Source organism: Leucoraja erinacea, chromosome 5 (genome assembly GCF_028641065.1).
Source record: "Leucoraja erinacea ecotype New England chromosome 5, Leri_hhj_1, whole genome shotgun sequence".
Taxonomy (NCBI): domain Eukaryota; kingdom Metazoa; phylum Chordata; class Chondrichthyes; order Rajiformes; family Rajidae; genus Leucoraja; species Leucoraja erinaceus.
In genome coordinates, this window is record NC_073381.1 from 43484730 (window position 1) to 43505308 (window position 20579).

The 20579-nt window shown below is 40.5% G+C and overlaps 1 protein-coding gene across 23 annotated transcripts in view; it reads right to left on the reverse strand.

The window, feature by feature from the left end:
- dtnba (dystrobrevin, beta a) overlaps positions 1-20579 on the reverse strand; it is a 446182-nt gene that overhangs the window by 49303 nt on the left and 376300 nt on the right. For 19 of the 23 annotated variants that reach the window (XM_055635471.1, XM_055635453.1, XM_055635463.1 and 16 more), the window contains one exon: positions 11145-11165. The exons of the other annotated variants lie outside the window; for them this stretch is intronic. In XM_055635471.1, coding sequence (XP_055491446.1) covers positions 11145-11165 — 21 coding nt within the window. The remainder of the gene's footprint in view (positions 1-11144; positions 11166-20579) is intronic. 23 annotated transcript variants of the gene reach the window in all.

Here is a 20579-nt window from a genome sequence, read left to right on the forward strand (position 1 = left end):
TTCATTGCTTCTACTGTATTGAAGCGATGGCCATGATCCACCTATGAACATTGACCAAGTAGGAAAGGAATTTGGGGTGCAATTAATTCCAGTTGAACCACCTATTATTAATGGTGACAAGATAGGCAATAAAAGAACCGTGTGACTGAGTGAAAGTTTTTTTCACAACTGCTACTTAGACCAGACCATTGGTTCATTCCCAACAACAAAGTGCATGACAGAAGACACAAGTGGAAACAATCACACCTGAATGTTATGTTATAACCATATAACATATAATATAACAATTACAGCACGGAAACAAGCCATCTCGACCCTTCTAGTCCGTGCCGAACACATAATCTCCCCTAGTCCCATATACCTGCGCTCAGACCATAACCCTCCATTCCCTTCCCATCCATATAACTATCCAATTTATACTTCTTTGTGAGAAGGGATCACAGGATAATTTCAAATATTTTCTTTCCCCAGGCACTCAGACAACTATGCATAAACATGGTACAATGTACTTATTTTTCTGCAACGTCCAGCTAATTTAAAAGGAGAGAATGATTATTAAAATAAGAATAAAATCCTTATCTATTGATAAAATTGCATTGCCTTGTGTACTATCATTGTATTTTGGCATGTTAATAATGCACCAAAATCTATCTTCATTTTAAAATGTTCCCAGCTGCAATAACGCTTTGGGGATTGTTGAAGCATTTCAAACCCAATTGCAAATCCACCTTGTTGAGATAGAGACATTCCGAGTGCTTGAAGGGACATCCTACCTTTCCTTAAGATTCTGCTTTCATATTGATTCCAAAATGTATTCAAGGGTTATTACACCAAACAGCCAAGCATTTGTAAATTTGTAAATTTCCATCAAGTCAAAAATGTAAGCAAGAAATTTGACTTTCTTTCAACAAGACAATAAAACTAACAATACTCTACAGAGACAACAAAAAGTTTAATGGCATGAAAAATGTCCCATTTATAAAAATCAACATTTTCCTGTGTGCTTATCCAGTGGTGCAATTAGGCAGTAAAGATTTTAGTATTGATTCTACAAGCATCTACTATCAGCACTAAAAATACTTCCCAGCATGTGCAAATCATTAATAGAATGCCTTTAGAAAATAACTGCAGCAACATGTAATTTTTTGACTAGCTGTTCATTCCACCAATATTTTAATCATGCGGCTACAAATGGAAGAACATAATCAATTGGCTCCCAGTGGGAATTATTTTTAAAAGTTATTTTCAATGTTACAAATGTACACATTGTTTCCATGTTAGTGGAAATATCCCCATTATACTTAATCATTAATCTTAAATTCAGTAATGAATAAACATAAATCCCCACCTGCTGTTCTTCATATGAAATGTAATCTAATGATGAGCTAAATTTAGTGTCTTGGACATTTCACATAATCTATGTACAACTTTAATTGTATACAGTATCTTTTTTTTGTGTAGGCACAGCAATCACAACCCTTCAGCCTGAGGGAAATGCTTTAATGTCAGAACAACAGCTCCATCTAGAGTCTGATAGTCAGCTGGCTTTCAAGTATTGTGCAGTGGCTTTAATGGTCTATCAAGTTGTTACAGATATATTTAACAAGCAAGATTGTTAAGAGATTCATTCGGCCATTTTATTAAGAAAAGTTATTCTTTCACTATTAAATTTGGTTTAAAAGAAATAAGGGTGTTATATCAGGAGATATATTGTACAATTTCCATTTTATTATGCATCTCTTTAAAATAATACATATATCTTGACATATGTCAACTGCCATTCTATGCACATTGTTCAATTATTATATCATACATTAAACAGCATTGAGGAAAGGAAACATTTCATCAAAATTCCTCTTTATTCCAAATAAATTGTATAAATGAAGAGGTTTAACACATCCAAAACAATACCCAAACAATATAAAACAAAAACAATATCATCCAAGGAAAAATAAAAGTTCTAAAAGTGAAAAAATATATATTTATTGGTATGGATGATGATATGGAAACATACTACAAGGGAGAGCTGGATCTTTTGACTGGAACTAAATTTTACATCAGTGAAGATCGGTGCTTTTGTAACATTGCCGATTTGTTTCAATCAACCAATTCAGCAAACAGATTTAAAATATTTTATAGTTTAAAAATAATTCTCTCAGGATCAATGCCAAGATTCTAGGCACTCATCTGATGCATACACATGGTCTCAGAGACATATCTCCCTTGATCATATGCTGTGTTCTTTGAAGGTTTCAACTGAAGGAACTCCAAACATGGACACTAACTGCCAACCACCAAACAACTCAGACATCGATGGCTCTGGAGAAGACCAACGTAAGATTGGCCTTTGCAATCACCCGGCTGTGAGCTGGGCATTCCAAGTCATTATCCTGTTTCTAGCTTTAACGGCAGAGGGAGCAAGACAAATGATAAGCACGTCTGAGGCCTGAATATCTGTCACTGTCTCCTCCAAGAATGGTATAGATACACAAAACTATTCATATTGAAAACATAATATGAATTAAGTGAAAGTGATAGTTCTTCATGAAAATTTCTTCAAAAGATTTAAATGGTCAATGGATTAAGGTATCATTTTGTGTCATACTCCAGGACTTAAAATATCATTAAAGGACAATAGAACATAATGATTTCATCATCAATGTACTACCTTTGTGCTATTATACAATTTCACCTAAATTTCCATAGATCATATCACAAGCAAAAATATTTGCTTAATATTCAATGCCATGACAAAATGGAAGTTGATACGAGGTGAAAAACATCATTATTGCCAGTGAAATCGGAGGAAGACCTCAAATAAGACATAGCGACATTGTGCCTGCCCAGTGGTAAAAATGTAACTTTGTCCTCTACTTTTTTTAATCCTTACATGATGTAATGATCTTACATAATGAAATAACCCAGAGCCTAACAATGTCTGCATGTAGTTATTCAAGTTATCGTACAGTATCAGAATTCTTCTCAATGAGGAAATAGCACAATATTCAACAAATAAGCTGGTTCTACAGCGAATTAACCATCTCATCACACCCTCCCTCAAATAACAGCATTAATATCATCAGGGAGAGCGCCCATTTATGGTACCAATATTAAGATTGCTATTATTTGATCTTTATCTAATTTTTAACAAATATTTTCCAAATGTTAATTTAATTTATTTCTCCTGCTTTCTTAACAGTCATTTAATAAATAAGTCACATATTAATTTACCCAATTCCATTCACAATCAAACATCTACTCCTTATTTAAATGATAACACAGGTTAACTTCACTGTTCTCCACAGGCAATGCCCTTATGACTAAGTGACTAGAACCACATCTTGTACCTAGATGGACCAAAAAAGTCATTTTTTAAATTTTTCTTCTTCATTATTTCTACAATTACTACTTTATTTGTTTTTGTATTGTACTGTATGTTGTACTGTAACCCAATAGCAGATGCAGCATTTCATTTACACATTCATTTTAATCCTTCGATTGCAGCCGAAAATAATTTTGCCCTTTTGGTTTTCCCATGCTGAAAAGCTGAATTTGCAGAAGCTAATTGGTCTATCGTGTTTTCTCAACCTGTTTACGGCTAAACTACCATAACAGGCAGGCTCATTTCCCTCCTCCAGTCCTTCTGGAATTCTGCTGACCAGGGCACCATAGTAAAAGGCCTGTCCCACTTGGGCGACCTAATCCGCGAGTTCTGGTGAGTTTGCCCTCGACTCATACTCGCAGCATAGTTGACAGGAGGTCGTAGGAGGTCTTTGTAACTCTCCTTCATGCTCGGGATTTGTCCTCGTGTACTCGAGGCCTCAGCTAGGTTGCGGCATATTTCTCAACATGTTGAAAAATGCCCGCGAGTAAAAAATGGTCGCCATGGAAAAAATTGATACTTTTTTTACTCGTAGGTTTAGTCATAGTAGGTCGTCATGTTAGTCGTAGGTAATCGAGGGTAGTCGAAGGTAGTCGTAGATAGTCTTCATCATAGTCGAAGGGAGGTCGAAGGAGATCGTCTTCACTCTCCACTATTCGGTCTCCAATTTTCCCAAAGTTAGTCGTAGCTGGTCGTGGCTTGTCGAAGCTGGTCTTCAACATAGTCAAAGGAGGTCGAAGCTGGTCTTCAACATAGTCAAAGGAGGTCGAAGGAGGTCTTCAACATAGTCGAAGGAGGTCGAAGGAGGTCTTCAACATGACTTTTTTTCAAACTCTCCTAAACTCGCCAATTAGGTCGCCCAAGTGGGACAGCCCCTTAACAGCACAGCTGGGAGTGCAAGCAGCTTTTCATTACTTGTTGACCAATATGAACAGTAACAATGTATTGTAATCACTTATGCTTTTGTTCATGTGGGTAAGTCACAGTTTTTGCTATATACTTCCAGAACCTCTGGATTGTTGTATGGTTTAGTTTGCAAACCCAACACACTGATGTCTTGCTTATTTTTGCATCACGCATTAATCAAATGAATAAATTGTTAACACTTGGAAAATATTTATTTTCAGTTACGTACTGTTATTATCGATAAAATAACTATCGGTTTGCCAGCCTTAATCGTATTAATGTGCAGAGGGAAAAGACCACATCGCTCGATGCATGCACTGATTATTCTATTAGTTTGGACTGATTTGGAAATATTTATAACTGGCTGATGCATTTGCCAGTTTTTCATGCAAAGATAAAAGACATGAAAGAAAATTTATTAAAGAAGAAACACAAGCAGAATAGGGTTGGATTACGATAGCAATTAAAGGGTAAGTGTACATGACGTCCTTGGTGTAGCAAAGGAAACAATAAAGTAATTATTTTCTACCTGGTTCAGAAAGATGTTCTCACATTTTGTTCATAATTCTCAGATTCTTATTTACACACTCATTCCAAATTTGCGTAGTTGTCTTATTTGCTCAAAGCATCTAAATTTTTGCTGAAGGTACACAAAAGTGCTGGAGAAACTCAGCGGGTGCAGCAGCATCTATGGAGTGAAGGAAATAGGCAACGTTTCGGGCTGAAGCCCTTCTTCAAGAAAACTTGAAGAAGAGTTTCGGCCCAAAACGTTACCTATTTCCTTCGCTCCATAGATGCTGCTGCACCCGCTGAGTTTCTCCAGCACTTTTGTGTACCTTCGATTTTCCAGCATCTGCAGTTCCTTCTTGAATAAATTTTTGCTGAAACTGGCTACATTGCACAGACACGTGAGTATTGGATTATCTGTTTTATTTTTAACAAGACGCTCATTTAAAATCTTTCGATATACATTAAGGCCTGTAAATGATCAAGTATTGACTGTGCTCAAAGTAACTTCCACCATATAAATTTCTAAATTATATTTCTCCTTAGTTTATGTTTGTGTCCATTTTCCTCTCTCCACTATGATTTATAGTTTATATCAATTCATGTGACCAGAATTAATTAAAAAGTTTAATTTAGAATTAAGTAATAACATAGAAGTATAGAACCATATCTATGACAGAAAGGAAGAGATCATTTTACTGCAAACTATAAAACAAGTTAGTCTTGAAGCCAGTAAGGTATGTTAGACATTCCAAGCCAAGAACAGAAGGAATCAGAAAATTAGAGAAAATGAAAGGCTTTACAAGTAAAAAGCTACTGGGAAGACCCTTGGAATTAGAAAATAAACAGGAAAGAAAGATAGCAAGGAATCTGAAATGCACTGGCCAAAGTACACATACAATGTGCTCATGAGTTAAGTGCATACTTCAAAGAAGTATAAAATAATTATCCTATGAATAATGAGACTTTTCATAAATAAACATTTTAAAGTAAGAGATTATGTCGTGTAAAGCCCTTGATCACAAAGCTGGGCTCAGCATCAAATTTTTAGCATCGAGAAGATCACAGGCAGCACTGTAAATAGAAATTAACAATTTTAAGATATTAAATTTGAAATCCTGAGTAGACAAAAAAAAACATATGACCAGAACTATATGAACATACCATTTTTCATGATCACTACAAACTGTACAAGGGACAGGACTGGCAGCTTAATGTTCCCGGGTTCAGGTGTTACAGCAGGTATCAATGGGAGTTGCTTTATTAAAGGGGCTGTCCCACTTAGGCAACCAAATCAATAGACAATAGCCAATAGGTGCAGGAGTAGGCCATTTGGCCCTTCAAGCCAGCACCACCATTCAATGTGATCATGGCTGATCATCCCCAATCAGTACCCCGTTCCTGCCTTCTCCCCATATCCCCTGATTCCGCTATCTTTAAGAGCCCTATCTAGCTGTCTCTTGAAAGCATCCAGAGAACCTGCCTCCGCCACCTTCTGAGGCAGAGAATTCCACAGACTCACCACTCTCTGTGAGAAAAAGTGTTTCTTCTTCTCCTTTCTAAATGGCTTACTCCTTATTGTTAAACTGGTTCTGGACTCCCCCAACATCAGGAACATGTTTCCTGCCTCTAGCATGTCCAAGCCCTTAACAATCTTATATGTTTCAATGAGATCCCCTCTCATCCTTCTAAACTCCAGAGTGTACAAGCCCAGTTGCTCCATTCTCTCAGCATATGACAGTCCCGCCATCCCGGGAATTAACCTTGTAAACCTACGCTGCACTCCCTCAATAGCAAGAATGTCCTTCCTCAAATTAGGGGACCAAAACTGCACACAAATCCACGAGTTAAGAAGAGTGTCTTCAACCTTCAAGCTCGAGGGTACTCGCCTGAAAAGCCTCGAGCTGGATCGACCGTCAGCGATGAAACCGCGAGCTGGATCGACCGTTTACACGCACACAAACACATCGCAAAGGCGGGGGCCAGGGAAAGCGGGGGAGCGCTGTCTTAAATTCACACCCGCGATGAAGAGGAAGGTAAAACGGCTGCACAGTAACGGGAAGTCCTTTAGAGAGCGGGGGGGGGGGGGGGGGAGATGGGGAGAGGGGATAGAGGGGGGAGAGAGGTGGAGAGAATGGGAGAGAGATAGGGAGAGAAGAGGGAGAGAGAAGAGGGGGAGAAGAGGGGGAGAAGAGGGGGAGAAGAGAGGGAGAGAGAGGGGGAGAGAGGGGAGAGGGGGGGAGGAAGGGGGGGGGGAAAAAGGGGGGGGGGGGGGGGGGGGGGGGGGAGAAGGAGTGGAGACACTTTAAAGAAGTATAATAATAAATTTTAGTGGGCATTTTACCCTGCGGTAGGTTTTCCCTCGTCCTGAAAACTCCAATGAGTCAATCAAAGTGCCCGGTCAGCTAAGGAGATTGCCTACGGCTGCCCTCGACTGCCTGTAACTACATAGTGACCCCACTCCACTGCACTACGAGTTCAAAAGACTCACGCCGACCAAATTTTACTTGCGGAAATTTTTTTCAAAATGCTGAATATTTTTCCGCGACCTAGTTGAGGCCACGAGTATTCGGTAACTTCCCTCGAGCATGAAGGAGATTTCCAGCTACCTCATAGGACCTCCTAGGACCACGTGTCGACCATGCTGCGAGCTTGAAGGTCGAAGACGCTCTTCTAAACTCGCAGATTAGGTCGCCCAAGTGGGACAGCCCCTTAATGATGGTAGATAAATCTCCTGAGCCTGATCAGATATATCCAAGAACACAGTCGAGGATGAGAGAAGGAATTGGCTGAGATATATGAATCATCTTAAGACGCAGTCAGGGGAACAAAAGACTGGAAGGTGGCTAACGTTGTGCCTCTGACTTTATAAAATATAAGCTCTGGAGCCACTTTTTGCTGCAGGTGACCTTGAAACCCAATTCCTGAGAGAGATCTTGGAAAGTTTGCTGCTTCCTGCCAGAAGAGAACATCCCCGGCAGCTTTTTTTCCAAATTAATGCAGCTTGATTCCTTCCCTTGTTTTAAATAATTTATGTGCGCTGAAATGGTCTTACTGACGACGCAAAGCACTCTTGATAATAACTTAGTTGCACTGTGATAGTACTCCATTCATTGACACCAATTGCTCTGTGGTTCAATTACTTATCAGGACATCTCAAAAGGCTCTCAACTCGAGCATTCCTACCTACTTTGTGGATAAACCAAGTTTGCACTATATTAAGAAAATACTACAATCATGTATACAATACTTTTTACATTAAAAAATGACTATTACAACAATAATGTCAAATCATTTTTCAGAAATCTTGCTGGTTTGGCTTACATCTGGCTCATTGGGAACTCATTCCTGTGCTTCCTTTACTGGGACCTTAGTTCCCGTGCTTCCTTGAAATTCACTAGGGGCTTGGTTCCTATGCTCCCCTTAACTCAACATCTAAAAATAAGTAAATTCCAAATTTGTTGCACTGTTAATTACAATAACGTGCAATGGTCCGAAAATCCGCTGGTCCAGCACCAACAAAGGCCCGAGCCTGCTGGATTAACAGAGATTTACCATGGTTCCTCACAGACTTTATAGACCTTGAAATAAGACATTGATTCAACATTTATTCTGACTCTTTTGTCATACTATAAATAACTAATCATTTCAATAGTCCCCATTCTCATGCAGCCAACTGACAATTTTTAATAAAATATGCTTATAAAAATGCACAGATGATCTCTGAACCCTTTCTTCAAGTTGGATATTGTTAAATATTCTTTAATCTTTAGTACTATTTCCATCCGTAATGATACTTCGAATTGTACTAAAGATTGTAGTGCACCTAATTTTGCTATTGATATCTTTCTGTAATTTTGTAATCCATTCAGATGTCTGATCTTGTTTTGACTTCACTTTCTCAGTCTAATCTAATATTTATAAATGTTTTACAGTTTTCGCCAAGTCATTCAACATTCATGTTGAGAAGATGCCACTGACACATTAAAGAACTAATTTATAATATTTGCTTCATCATTCAATGCATCATCTTTCCACTGATCTTTTCCAGTGGGTAGGTTTACATATACTTAAAGCAATGCTTGACAATTCCCTGTGTTTAAGAAGGAACTGCAGATGCTGGAAAATCGAAGGTACACAGAAATGCTGGAGAAACTCAGTGGTTGCAGCAGCATCTATGGAGCATCTTCGCTCCATAGATGCTGCTGCACCCGCTGAGTTTCTCCAGCATTTTTGTGTACCTTGACAATTCCCTGCTGTTTTAATTTCATTATCTAACTAAAATATTTGTTGCCTTTTTTCCCCATGTGTTTGTTGTGCACAGGATATCTAAAGATTATTAACATTATTTCCAAGCTCTTTGTCTTCTAAATGTTATGGTCCATTCTGCTTTCCATAACTTTTAACCTACCCTAAGACTGTATCTTTCTGCATAAGACCAACCTGAAAATGTAACATTTTGTGATTACAAGTGCCAAGATGTTAATTAAATATTGCACATTTCATTATTTCTTGGTTACTACTTACATCAGGTTCAACAGCAACCCTGCTTGTTTGCATTCCTTGCCCATTTGTTCAATAAGATTAACTGGATTAATTTTTAACTCCAAAAGTATCCTTCATAAAAATTCTAATCCATTCTGGCAAATTGAAGTCACCTTTCAAAAATTATAACTTTGCACAAACATGCAATCCATGGTTAAACACTTGTCTTATCATTATTCTTATTATCATCTGTTTTGAAATGTCCATTAGTTACATGAAATAGCCTGCATTTCTGTACATTTACCCAATCTGCTTCACTGTTGACCTATGCCTAATGTATAAAACCCTGACCAACTATCTCACTCGTCCAGCAATGAGCCTCCAGGACACTCAATTCATTCTGGTGTTCAAGCACACAAACATAGAACTTTGGTCACCATCACTTGGAATATATTCATTTATTTCATCATCATTCTGTGTTCACAAAAAATGCTTCATGCATTTATTTGGCATATCTCCACTTGAATATTTCTCTAACAGCTTCCTACCACACAGTTCGGTTCACGTTCCACTTCTAACACCAGCAGCCTTTATTCAGCATTTTGTATTAATAAAAAACATCATGGTTTGCCTTTCCTCCAGACAGACTAGAGTCTCTATGCTACTTTCCACATTGTCTTTGTTCCTGCTGGATTCAGGCAGTGTGTTCCATCTTCACAGCATTGTATTGCCCAGAACTTGTCTTGAGAATCTGACATCTCCTCTGCATCTTGCTGCGATTATTACCCAGAACTCTTGCTCTTCAATCAGAAAGTAACTCCTTAAAATACCTTTAAAAACCTCCAGCCTTCTCCTTCTGAGGTAAACAATGTGAACCAAGACTGAGAAGACTGCTTGTATGTATTTCTTAAGTTATTCCATGCACTGTATAACTACTTTCACAAATGCAAAAGGACACCACCTTTCAAGATTCCTGGTTCCAAATGCAAAATGGGATTAACTCTTTTGTGATCTTTACTACAGATCCCATCATGTGGGATCAGAATGAGATCCCATGGGTAGGGATAACAATATCCAATATCCCATATAAAAGGAGCATCCTGGAAAAAAAAATAAGGCTTAGGGGGAAAGGCATTGATTCATAAATAAAATATAAAGATGGCTGAGGAGCAACAACTAGCCAAACTATGTCAATTACTCATCACCAAAACTATTACCTTAGAAAAAGCACTGGATGGATGATAAAAAATGACATTTGCAGGGCTATGAAAAAAGAGCATTATAGTGCAATTAATTGAATAGCGTCTTCAATTGCTGGCTTGGACACATGCAGGACAAGTGGTTTCCTTCTATGCTGTGGCATTGTGCCCCGCTCCCTGCCATGGATGCCCTATAGTCATCAAAGAAACCATGGACTGTTTTCCTCCCATCAGGGAGGCGGTCATGTCACGTGATGAGGAAAACATGGAGATAATGGAACTCGGAGTCCCGACGATTAACTTCTCTGGTCCCTGTCCCCCTTTGTTTTAAAAAACATTTTTTTAGTGTCTTTTTCTTTATGTACAACTACTACGGTCTGACGCAAAACTGCATTTCGTTGTACTGATCTTGTATTTTGCGATGACATTGCTGTTATGCTTGGTTGCTTTCTACCACACAGGCGCAGGTATAAGGCCATTCAGGATAAAAAACATCATGTTGATACTTAGGTGGGTCCACTCACACCCACCCATGTTGTACACATACATATGCCCACAGAAAAACACACTCACTCTTCACTGTCATCTCCAGAAAAAAATATTTGCATTTTACCTTCATGCACAGAATTTAAACACTCAGCAATATAAGGTTTAGTTCAACTTACTGCCTGCTTCTGTTCCTCATCCTATACAAGTCAGCATTTGCAAAAAGAGAAACAAAACATGAGAAAAGGGAAAGGTTATTAGAAAGTAAACACGCATCTGCAACTTTTTTTAATTTTCTTCTTCTCAACTCCAGCAAATATCAAGGCACATGCTATGAATGATTGAATTAGGTGGGTCACCAAGAATGCTTGATTTACAGAAAAGGCATTGGACTGTCATCTTACACATTTTACCTTCATTTCAAAAGCAATTGGGAAACTGCCTGCTTCTGTTCCTTTTTACAAGTCCATGAGAAAAGGAAAGGTTATTAGAAAGTAAACAGGCATCTTTGCAATAATGCTATGAAAGATTGAATTAGTTGCCAAGAATGCTTGATTTACCAAGAGCATTGGAGTCATTTACACATTTCTTTCAAAATTCGGGAAATATTTCCTATTTGCAATAATTATATTTTCCCTCCTTGTCCACAACCCCCCCCCCCCCCCCCCCCCCCCCCATCACTATTTCATAAAGCATTGAAATTATCTCAATAACCTTTCCCATATTTATACTTCGTTCTTTCTTCATCCTTATTCTGTTACCTCTTCAGTAACTGGATGAGGCATATGGAATGTTTCTCATAAGTTTACTGAGCTCTTATGAATATGATACTTTTATTTATCATTGGTGAAAAATGGCATACCCTCCTCATTCCACATCTAGCAAAACTAATTATACTTGAATGGATGAGATGCAATCCCTCCATTAAGACAAAACTGATTTTGTTTAGCTGGAACTCGCATGCAGGGACTGAGAGTGATTGACTGAATTCATCTGGACATGGAGAGGTACTGCCAAAAGGAGAACAGCTTGCCAATATTTCGTACAGTGATGCCAGACCACAAACCAGCAAACTAATCTGTAATATGCTGCAGGTTCATATGGAAATATAATCATGAAAACAACAGAAACTATTAAAAAAATGTTTCATGTCTACCATGCAAATATTGCTTATAGACCCAAAACCCCAAACATTGTATTAACATGTGGAGACCATCAGTTGCACATGGATGTTTTAATAAATGTCATGGGGTTTTATAGTACGTGTAATGACACACCAAACAGAAGCATTACTTTGCTTTAGCAATTTTTCAAATATCACTTTACAAACAAAATAAGTATTTAAAAATGGGATGTCGACATTTGAGTCAGAAACAAGCAGAGAAGTCAGTCATTTGAGTCAGGGGAAAATTGTAAATATTATTATTGAGTCGTGGAGTCATGGAGTTAACCAGCAGAGAAACACACCCTGAATTAATTTATGACCTATAAATGTATTAAAATATAACTACAAAATAATCAACAAATTACATCGAAAAAAGATTAATGTGACTATGTTGGGTAAAGAGAGCCACATAACAGATAAATTGTGTAGATAGCATTGCAAATGGATAGATGAAAAGTCATAAACAGTCAGAATCATTGATCAAAAGTAGAAAAAAATTCCAAGAGGAAGCTAGTTTCTATTACATTCTCCAATTTTAGGGGAATTAAATTAAATTTAAAAAACCTGCACTATAGAGAATTTATCTGCAATTTTGCTAACATGTGAGAAGATTAGCTGACACTTCTATAAACTGATTTTTTCAATAAAGAAATCTTTCAATGCTTATATCAGTCAATTTCACTCATAAATCGATTAAAATGTTTATGTTCACAAATAAGTCAAACTGGCTATTAAAAAGAAACAGCTGCTTTTCTGGCACGAAGCAGTAATACAAGTACAAGAACACAAGGAAGAAAGAGCAGGAATAGACTGCCAGGCTCCTTCAAGCCTGTCCCACCAACCAATATGATCATGGATGATCCAGCCCAGGACTCAGCTCTATCACCATATGTGACCTGCACCACATCCCCATAGCCCTCAATGTCTTGTTCAATTTACCTCCGCTTTAAATATTTCGAAGGCACCTCCACAACTCTCAATGATACAGAACCCCGGATATTCACTCGGTACTACATGAAGAAATTGCTACATACCTCAATTTGAAATGACTGGCCTCTTATCATGAAACTATGTCTGTATGATTGAGGTTCTCCCAACAGTGGAAACATCACAAAATTAACTCTGCCATTTGTCTCCTTTAGATCTTACACGCTTTAATAAGTTCACCCCTCATTCTTCCAAACTCAAAGGAATATTGACCCAACCCATTAAACCTATTTTACAGGATAATCTTTTCATCCCAGGAATTAACGCAGTGAATCTTTTTTGGATTGCTATCCTATCATTGCTATCCTATCCTTCCTTAGGTAAGAGGCCCAGGTAGCTGCCAATAGTCACATACAAATTAGTACTGTTGTTTTTTTTATATAGATCATGATATGATTCCATATTTCAGTCAGGATTCCTGCAATTTCTTCTCTAGCTTCCCACAGTGTCCTTGAATATATCTGGTCAGGCCTGGGAGATTGATCATCCTCCATATATCTTATGATGAGCAGCACCTCGTTGACGGTGTCACGGACTGTCCTCAAGACATTTCCATGAACTGTCCCAAGTTTCTTAATTTTCATGTCTTTCTCCGCGGCATGTAATCGTGTAGATATCATTGTCAATGTGGCGTGCAGCAGACCGAGGTGCCACAGGTATTCCCTCCTGATAGCAGGCCTGGCTTGCAGGTGCGGAACCAGGAAACCTGCCCTGAGGAGGGAAGCCGTCGAGCCCGGCTTCTGCTGGTTCCCGAAGAAACGGAGAAGCTGGTGGAAGATAATGCCCCTGTCCCACTTAGGAAACCTGAACGGAAACGTCTGGAGACCTTGCGCCCCACCCAAGGTTTCCGTGAGGTTCCCGGAGGTTCCCTGTCTCTCTCCCTAATGGTGGAAAGTGGTTTCCGCGTAGTCGAGGCTTCTTCTATGTTCCTGCGATTATTTAAAAAAAAAACAAAACCAGCCTCGACTAAAAATAGGTTGCCGTTTGGTCGAAGCTAGTGGAGTGGGGTTACTATTTATTTACAGGCAGTCGAAGGCAATCTCCTTCGCTGACCGGCCATTTTGATTGGCTCATTGGAGTTTTCAGCAAAGATCCTATTGGATCTTTGGTTTTCAGGACCTAGAAGATCCGCCGGAAGGTAAAATGCCCGCTAACTTTATTAAACTTCTTAAAACTGTCTCCACTCCTTCTCCCCCCTTCTCCCCCATTCTCTCTCCCCTTCTCTGTCCTTCTCTCCTGCGCTCTCTGAAGGACTTACCGTGTTCTGTGGCAGCCGCTTACCTTCCTCTTTATCGCGCAGACAGCGCTCCTCCGTGGTCCCTGGCCGCCACCTTTGCTGTGTGTGTGTGTGTGTGTGTGTGTGTGTGTGTGTGTGTGTGTGTGTGTGTGTGTGTGTGTGTGTGTGTGTGTGTGTGTGTGTGTGTGTGTGTGTGTGTGTGTGTGTGTGTGTGTGTGTGTGGTCGGCAGCAAAGATCCGATAAGATCTTTGATCTTTGCTCACGCTCCGGTCGAGGCTTTCCAGGCAAATGACCAAAACCTCTGGTGACTCATGGAGAGTGACCGGAACCTCTGGGAACCTCACGGAAACCTTGGGTGGAGCGCAAGGTCTCCAGAGGTTTCCGTTCAGGTTTCTTAAGTGGGACAGGGGCTTAAGCGAACCAGGGATGTAATTGCTGCGCCCTCAAGGCAAATAGATCGGGCAAAGAGCAGGACAACATGTTGCCAGATCAAGGTGATGGCTGGAGGCTCTACAGCAGCCTGTGGCTCAACTGGATTGGGCGCTGCTCCAGGAGACTGAAGGGCCTGTCGCACTTGGGCGTCATTTGGCCTCATTTACGCGTCATGTAGAAAATTGGTCGACGCGCCGCGACGCGTGGGGGGCGCGTGGGTGATGTGCGCATAGCGCATGGTGAGGCGTGGAATCACGGTATCGTGCGGCACTCCAGGATTTCGTAGTGTACTGAAATCCTCGCGCGCCACCTGCATGACGTATCGCTGACGCATTAGCGTAGCACGCTAACGTCGAAACATCGCACGTGTATCGCGTGGTGACGTCACCATGCGCCACCCATACGCAGTCGGCCCGCCTTTTACGCGTCATGTAACCTCTAACCTCGTCCACACAGACCTCGTCCTGGGATTCTTGCTAGCCTTTCCTGTTGTACTCCTGCCTGGCTGATTTATAAGTTTGAGGGTTGCTGCTAACAGAAGTCTCTGTTGTTGCTGTAGCAATAAAATCTGTAGTTCTTCCATGCTGGTCATGATGCAGAATAGGGAAGCATGGTATTATAAAGACGTCACGCGCACCAGACGGCTGTGCTGACGAATGATGACGCGTGATTTGCGAGCGACTTTCGCGCGCGACTACTGGCGCGTCACGTCAGTCACTACTGGCCTGTCACGTAAAATGGGACAGGCCCTTGAGCGTGCAGACAGGACACGGCCTGCAGTGACACAGAGTTGTGGAGGACGCCTCCAGCTTCGCTTGGCCATACCGACCCTGCAACGTCATCAGAACAATGGGCCTTTCTGGCCAGCTGCACCTAAAGCAACTTTGAAAAAAGTGCCAAAAACCTGTGACTATTGTATATGGTCTCAGTAGACTAATTTTACACACTTTGATCTTATTTTGCTTATTTGTTATGGCATACAGATTCATATAGTGAATATTTACTGAACTGTAAGCAAAAAAAAAAGAATTTCACTGTACATTGGTACATGATCGACCGATTGACCAAATGGTGCCAGCACAACAACCTGCTCAACCAGCAAAACCAAGGAGCTGATTGTGGACTTTGGAAGGGGTGGGATGGGGACCCAATGTCCCATTTATATCAATGGGTCAATGGTGGAAAGGGTCAAGAACTTCAAATTCCTGGGCGTGCATATTTGCGAAGATCTCTCCTGGTCCCAGAACACTAATGCAATCATAAAGAAAGCACATCAGTGCCTCTACTTCCTGAGAAGATTACCGAGAGTCGGTATGTCAAAGAGGACTCTCTCGAACTTCTGTAGGTACACAGTAGAGAGCATGCTGACCGGTTGCATCGTGGCTTGGTACGGCAACCTGAGTGTCCAGGAGCAGAAAAGGCTGCAAAAATTTGTAACCACTGCCCAGTCCATCATCGGCTCTGACCTCCCTACCATCGAGGGGATCTATCGCAGGCGCTGCCTCAAAAAGGCTGCCAGCATCATCAAGGACCCACACCATCCTGGCCACGCACTCATCTCTCCGCTGCCATCTGGTAGAAGATACAGGAGCCTGAAATCTGCAACATCCAGGTTCAGGAACAGCTTCTTCCCCAAAGCCATCAGTCTATTAAACACAACTTTAACCAAACTATGAACTGTAACAGCCTATTGCACTTTATCTGTGTATTTATGTGTGTATTCTATGGTATATGGTCACACTGATCTGATCTGATCTGTATTTATGCCTACAATATTCTGTCATGCTGCAGCAAGCAAGAATTTCACTGTCCTATCTGGGACACATGAAAATAAACTCTCTTGACGACTTGAAAGCTTGTCTGCCAGAGCTATCCCATGCTCCATTTTTGCCGTCATGATTTATTTCTTTAGTATGCTCTTTAATCTTCGATACTCCTCTAGGGATACACTTTCGCCCAGCTGTCTAGAGCTGATCCTTGCTGCCTCCTTTTCCCTGACCTCAATTTCGCTCATTAGTTAAGGTTCCTTAACCCTTATTGCCTTGCCCTTCACTCTAATAGGAACATGCATACCTTGAACTCTCAATAACACACTTTTAAAAACATTCCACTTTCCAGACATCCCTTTGTCTGCCAACAACTTACTCCAATCAACTTTTGCAATACCAAAATTGGCCTTGCCCCAATTTAGATTTATAATTTGTGGACCAGACACATCCTTATCCACATAATTTTAAAGCTAGTGGAAATGTGTCGCTGGTCCACAGTACTGTAGCCACTGGTCCACAGAATTGTGATCGCTGGTTAATTCTATAAGATTAACTGCTGTTTTGTTTTTTCACTGACACATTTAAAACAATGTAACAAACGGAGAATGTCCAGGGATGAAGCAGTGGGATGTTGCTAATAATTTATGAACAGGTTCCAAAATAATTAAATGCACACCCATGTGGGAAACAAGTGCCTCATTGTTGACCCTACAACAATAAGCCCCGAGCTCCAAACTCGATGAACAAGATGAAAGCCTAAAACAAAATCTGCACAGGCTATGTGCGGCCAACTTGTCCATAATTGAGAATAGACAATAGACAATAGATGCAGGAGTAGGCCATTCGGCCCTTCGAGCCAGCACCGCCATTCAATGTGATCATGGCTGATCATCCCCAATCGGTACCCAGTTCCTGCCATCTCTCCATATCCCCTGACTCCGCTATTTTTAAGAGCCCTATCTAGCTCTCTCTTGAAAGCATCCAGAGAACCTGCCTCCACCGCCCTCTGAGGCAGAGAATTCCACAGACTCACCACTCTCTGTGAGTAAAAGTGTTTCCTCGTCTCCATTCTAAATGGCTTTCTCCTTATTCTTAAACTGTGACCCCTGGTTCTGGACGCCCCCAACATCGGGTACATGTTTCCTGCCTCTAGCGTGTCCAAGCCCTTAACAATCTTATATGTTTCAATGAGATACCCTCTCATCCTTCTAAACTCCAGAGGGTACAAGCCCAGCTGCTCCATTCTCTCAGCATATGACAGTCCCGCCATCCCGGGAATTAACCTTGTAAACCTACGCTGCACTCCCTCAATAACAAGAATGTCCTTCCTCAAATTAGGGGACCAAAACTGCACACAATACTCCAGGTGTGGTCTCACTAGGGCTCTGTACAACTGCAGAAGGACCTCTTTGCTCCTATATTCGATTCCTCTTGTTATAAAGACCAACATGCCATTCGCTTTCTTCACTGCCTGCTGTACCTGCATGCTTACTTTCACAGACTGATGTACAAGGACCCCCAGATCCCATTGTACTTCCCCTTTTCCCAACTTGACATAATTTAGATAGTAAATGAATGCATGATGACCCAAAGGATCCAACAATAGTGATGAAATAACCCAAATGTTTGATTGTGGCCGTGAAATCCTACAATAACCTGCCCACTAAAATGTGTTGGAAAGGCTCCTTATTTCTATAACTGCCCCTCAGGAGGAGATCAAATAGATCAACAGACTGGATGTCTGATTATGAGGCTTTTTTGCTTCAAGAAAATGTGTCCGTAAAAAACAACAAATCATTTTTGGCAAATAGTGAAGAAAACTATCCAATAATAGAAATAATTTGCAATATGTGTGTTAAGCAACAATGCACTTTTACAATGCAGCCTGAACAGAACAAACATTCAAAGATGATTCAAAAGAGGATTATCAAACTAAATCTTACAGAGAACAACATGAAATGGTTTAAGACTTGGTTGGAGAGGGAGATTTTAAGATGCGATTTGTAAGATGGAGATCTTTAGGGCGTATAATCATAGCCATATAATTTATAGTTTATTGAATAAAAATGCACTGCTGAAAACCAAAATATGTTGACACACTGAATGAAAAATGGAAGAGAGAGTTTAATTTGTTATAATTGTTAACAATTAGACACAGCCCTTGCTTGCTACCACAATGTATTTGAACAGCAAAGTAAAAATGGGACATGGAATTCATGGGACAATGTATCAAAAACGGATGGTACTGGATATTTGCCTTTCAATTCTTTACAAAGGTTTATCTTCTTTGGATTGAGTTGAAGGAAAGTCAGCATGCACGGGCTCCCACAACCAAATCAGTAATCTCTTTCAGAGGTGTCAGAGGATGTGGGAAAAACATAATAACATTACACTAAAGCAAGCACATTGGAGATTGAATCACACCTTATGTTGAGAGCAAACACGAAAGAGCGTAGATTCTCTTTTATTCATGACTGGGGAATACCGCTTAAATGGAGGAGTCAAGCATTAACATTTTGAAATTAAGTATACACACCTTAAGAACATGAAACATCACCCAAAATGAAAACAGGGAATAAAAAAAATACACTTCCCGTTCTAGTCATGGAGTTTTTAACAAAGAAACAGGTTGTGCATGCAAGCCAAGCTGGAATTGTGGGGGAGTCCCGTTTGCCCACATTTGGCCCATATTCTGTTAAACCCGTCATATCCATATATCTGTCCAAATGACTCATGAAAGTCCGAATTGCATCCGCTTCTACAGATTCCTCTGGCAGCTCATTGCAGATATGGAATACCCTCTGAGTGAAAAGGTTGCATCCGAGGTTCCTCTTAAATCTCTCACCTTAAGCCAAAGGATTCTAGTTTTAGAATTGTCTACTGTGGGAAACTGTGTGTTCATTTTTTCCTTGCCAGTCAAGATCTTGTACACCTTAATAAGGTCGCATCATCGCCTCCTACGTTCCAAAGCAAAATGTCTTCCTACAACTCAAGCCGCCAGTCCTGGTAACATCTTCATGAATTTCTTCTGCACCCTTACCAACTTAATGGCATCCCTACTACAGCTGGGAAATCAGAACTGCACTCAACAGTCCAAATGTGATCTCACCAATAATTTCTACAGCTGCAGCATGATGTGTCAACTTTGGTGCACAATACCCTTTCCAATGAAGTCATAAAGGACATAAGTGATAGGAGCAGAATTAGGCAATTCTGCCCATCAAGTCTACTCCACCAATCAATCTTGGCTGATCTACCTCCTAACCCCATTCTCCTGCCTTCTTCCCCACACATAGCTCCTTACAAGAATATTCTGCAGGAAGATTGTTCCCGATGTTGGGGAAGTCCAGGACAAGGGGTCACAGCTTAAGGATAAGGGGGAAATCCTTTAAGACCGAGATGAGAAAAACATTTTTCACACAGAGAGTGGTGAATCTCTGGAACTCTCTGTCACAGAGGGTAGTTGAGGCCAGTTCATTGGCTATATTTAAGAGGGAATTAGATGTGGCCTTTGTGGCTAAAGGGATCAGGGGATATGGAGAGAAGGCAGGTACGGGATACTGAGTTGGATGATCAGCCATGATCATATTGAATGGCGGTGCAGGCTTGAAGGGCTGAATGGCCTACTCCTGCACCTATTTTCTATGTATCTATGTATCTATGTACACCCATACTAATCAAGAATCTATCTATCTCTGCCTTAAAAATATCCATTGACTGCCTTCACAGCCTTGGTAAAGAATTCGACAGATTCCCCACCCTCTGACAGAAGAAATTCCTCCTCATCTTTATAAAGGAATGTCCTTTAATTCTGAGGCTATGATCTGTAGTCATAGACTCTCGCACTAGTGGAAACATTCTCCCCACATCCACTCTATCCAAGCCTTTTACTATTCGGTACATTTCAATGAGGTCCCCTCTCATTTTTCTAAACTCCAGCGAGTAGAGGCCTGGTGCCATCAAACGCTCATCATATTTTAACCCACTCATTCCTGGGATCATTCTTGCAAACCTACTCTGGAC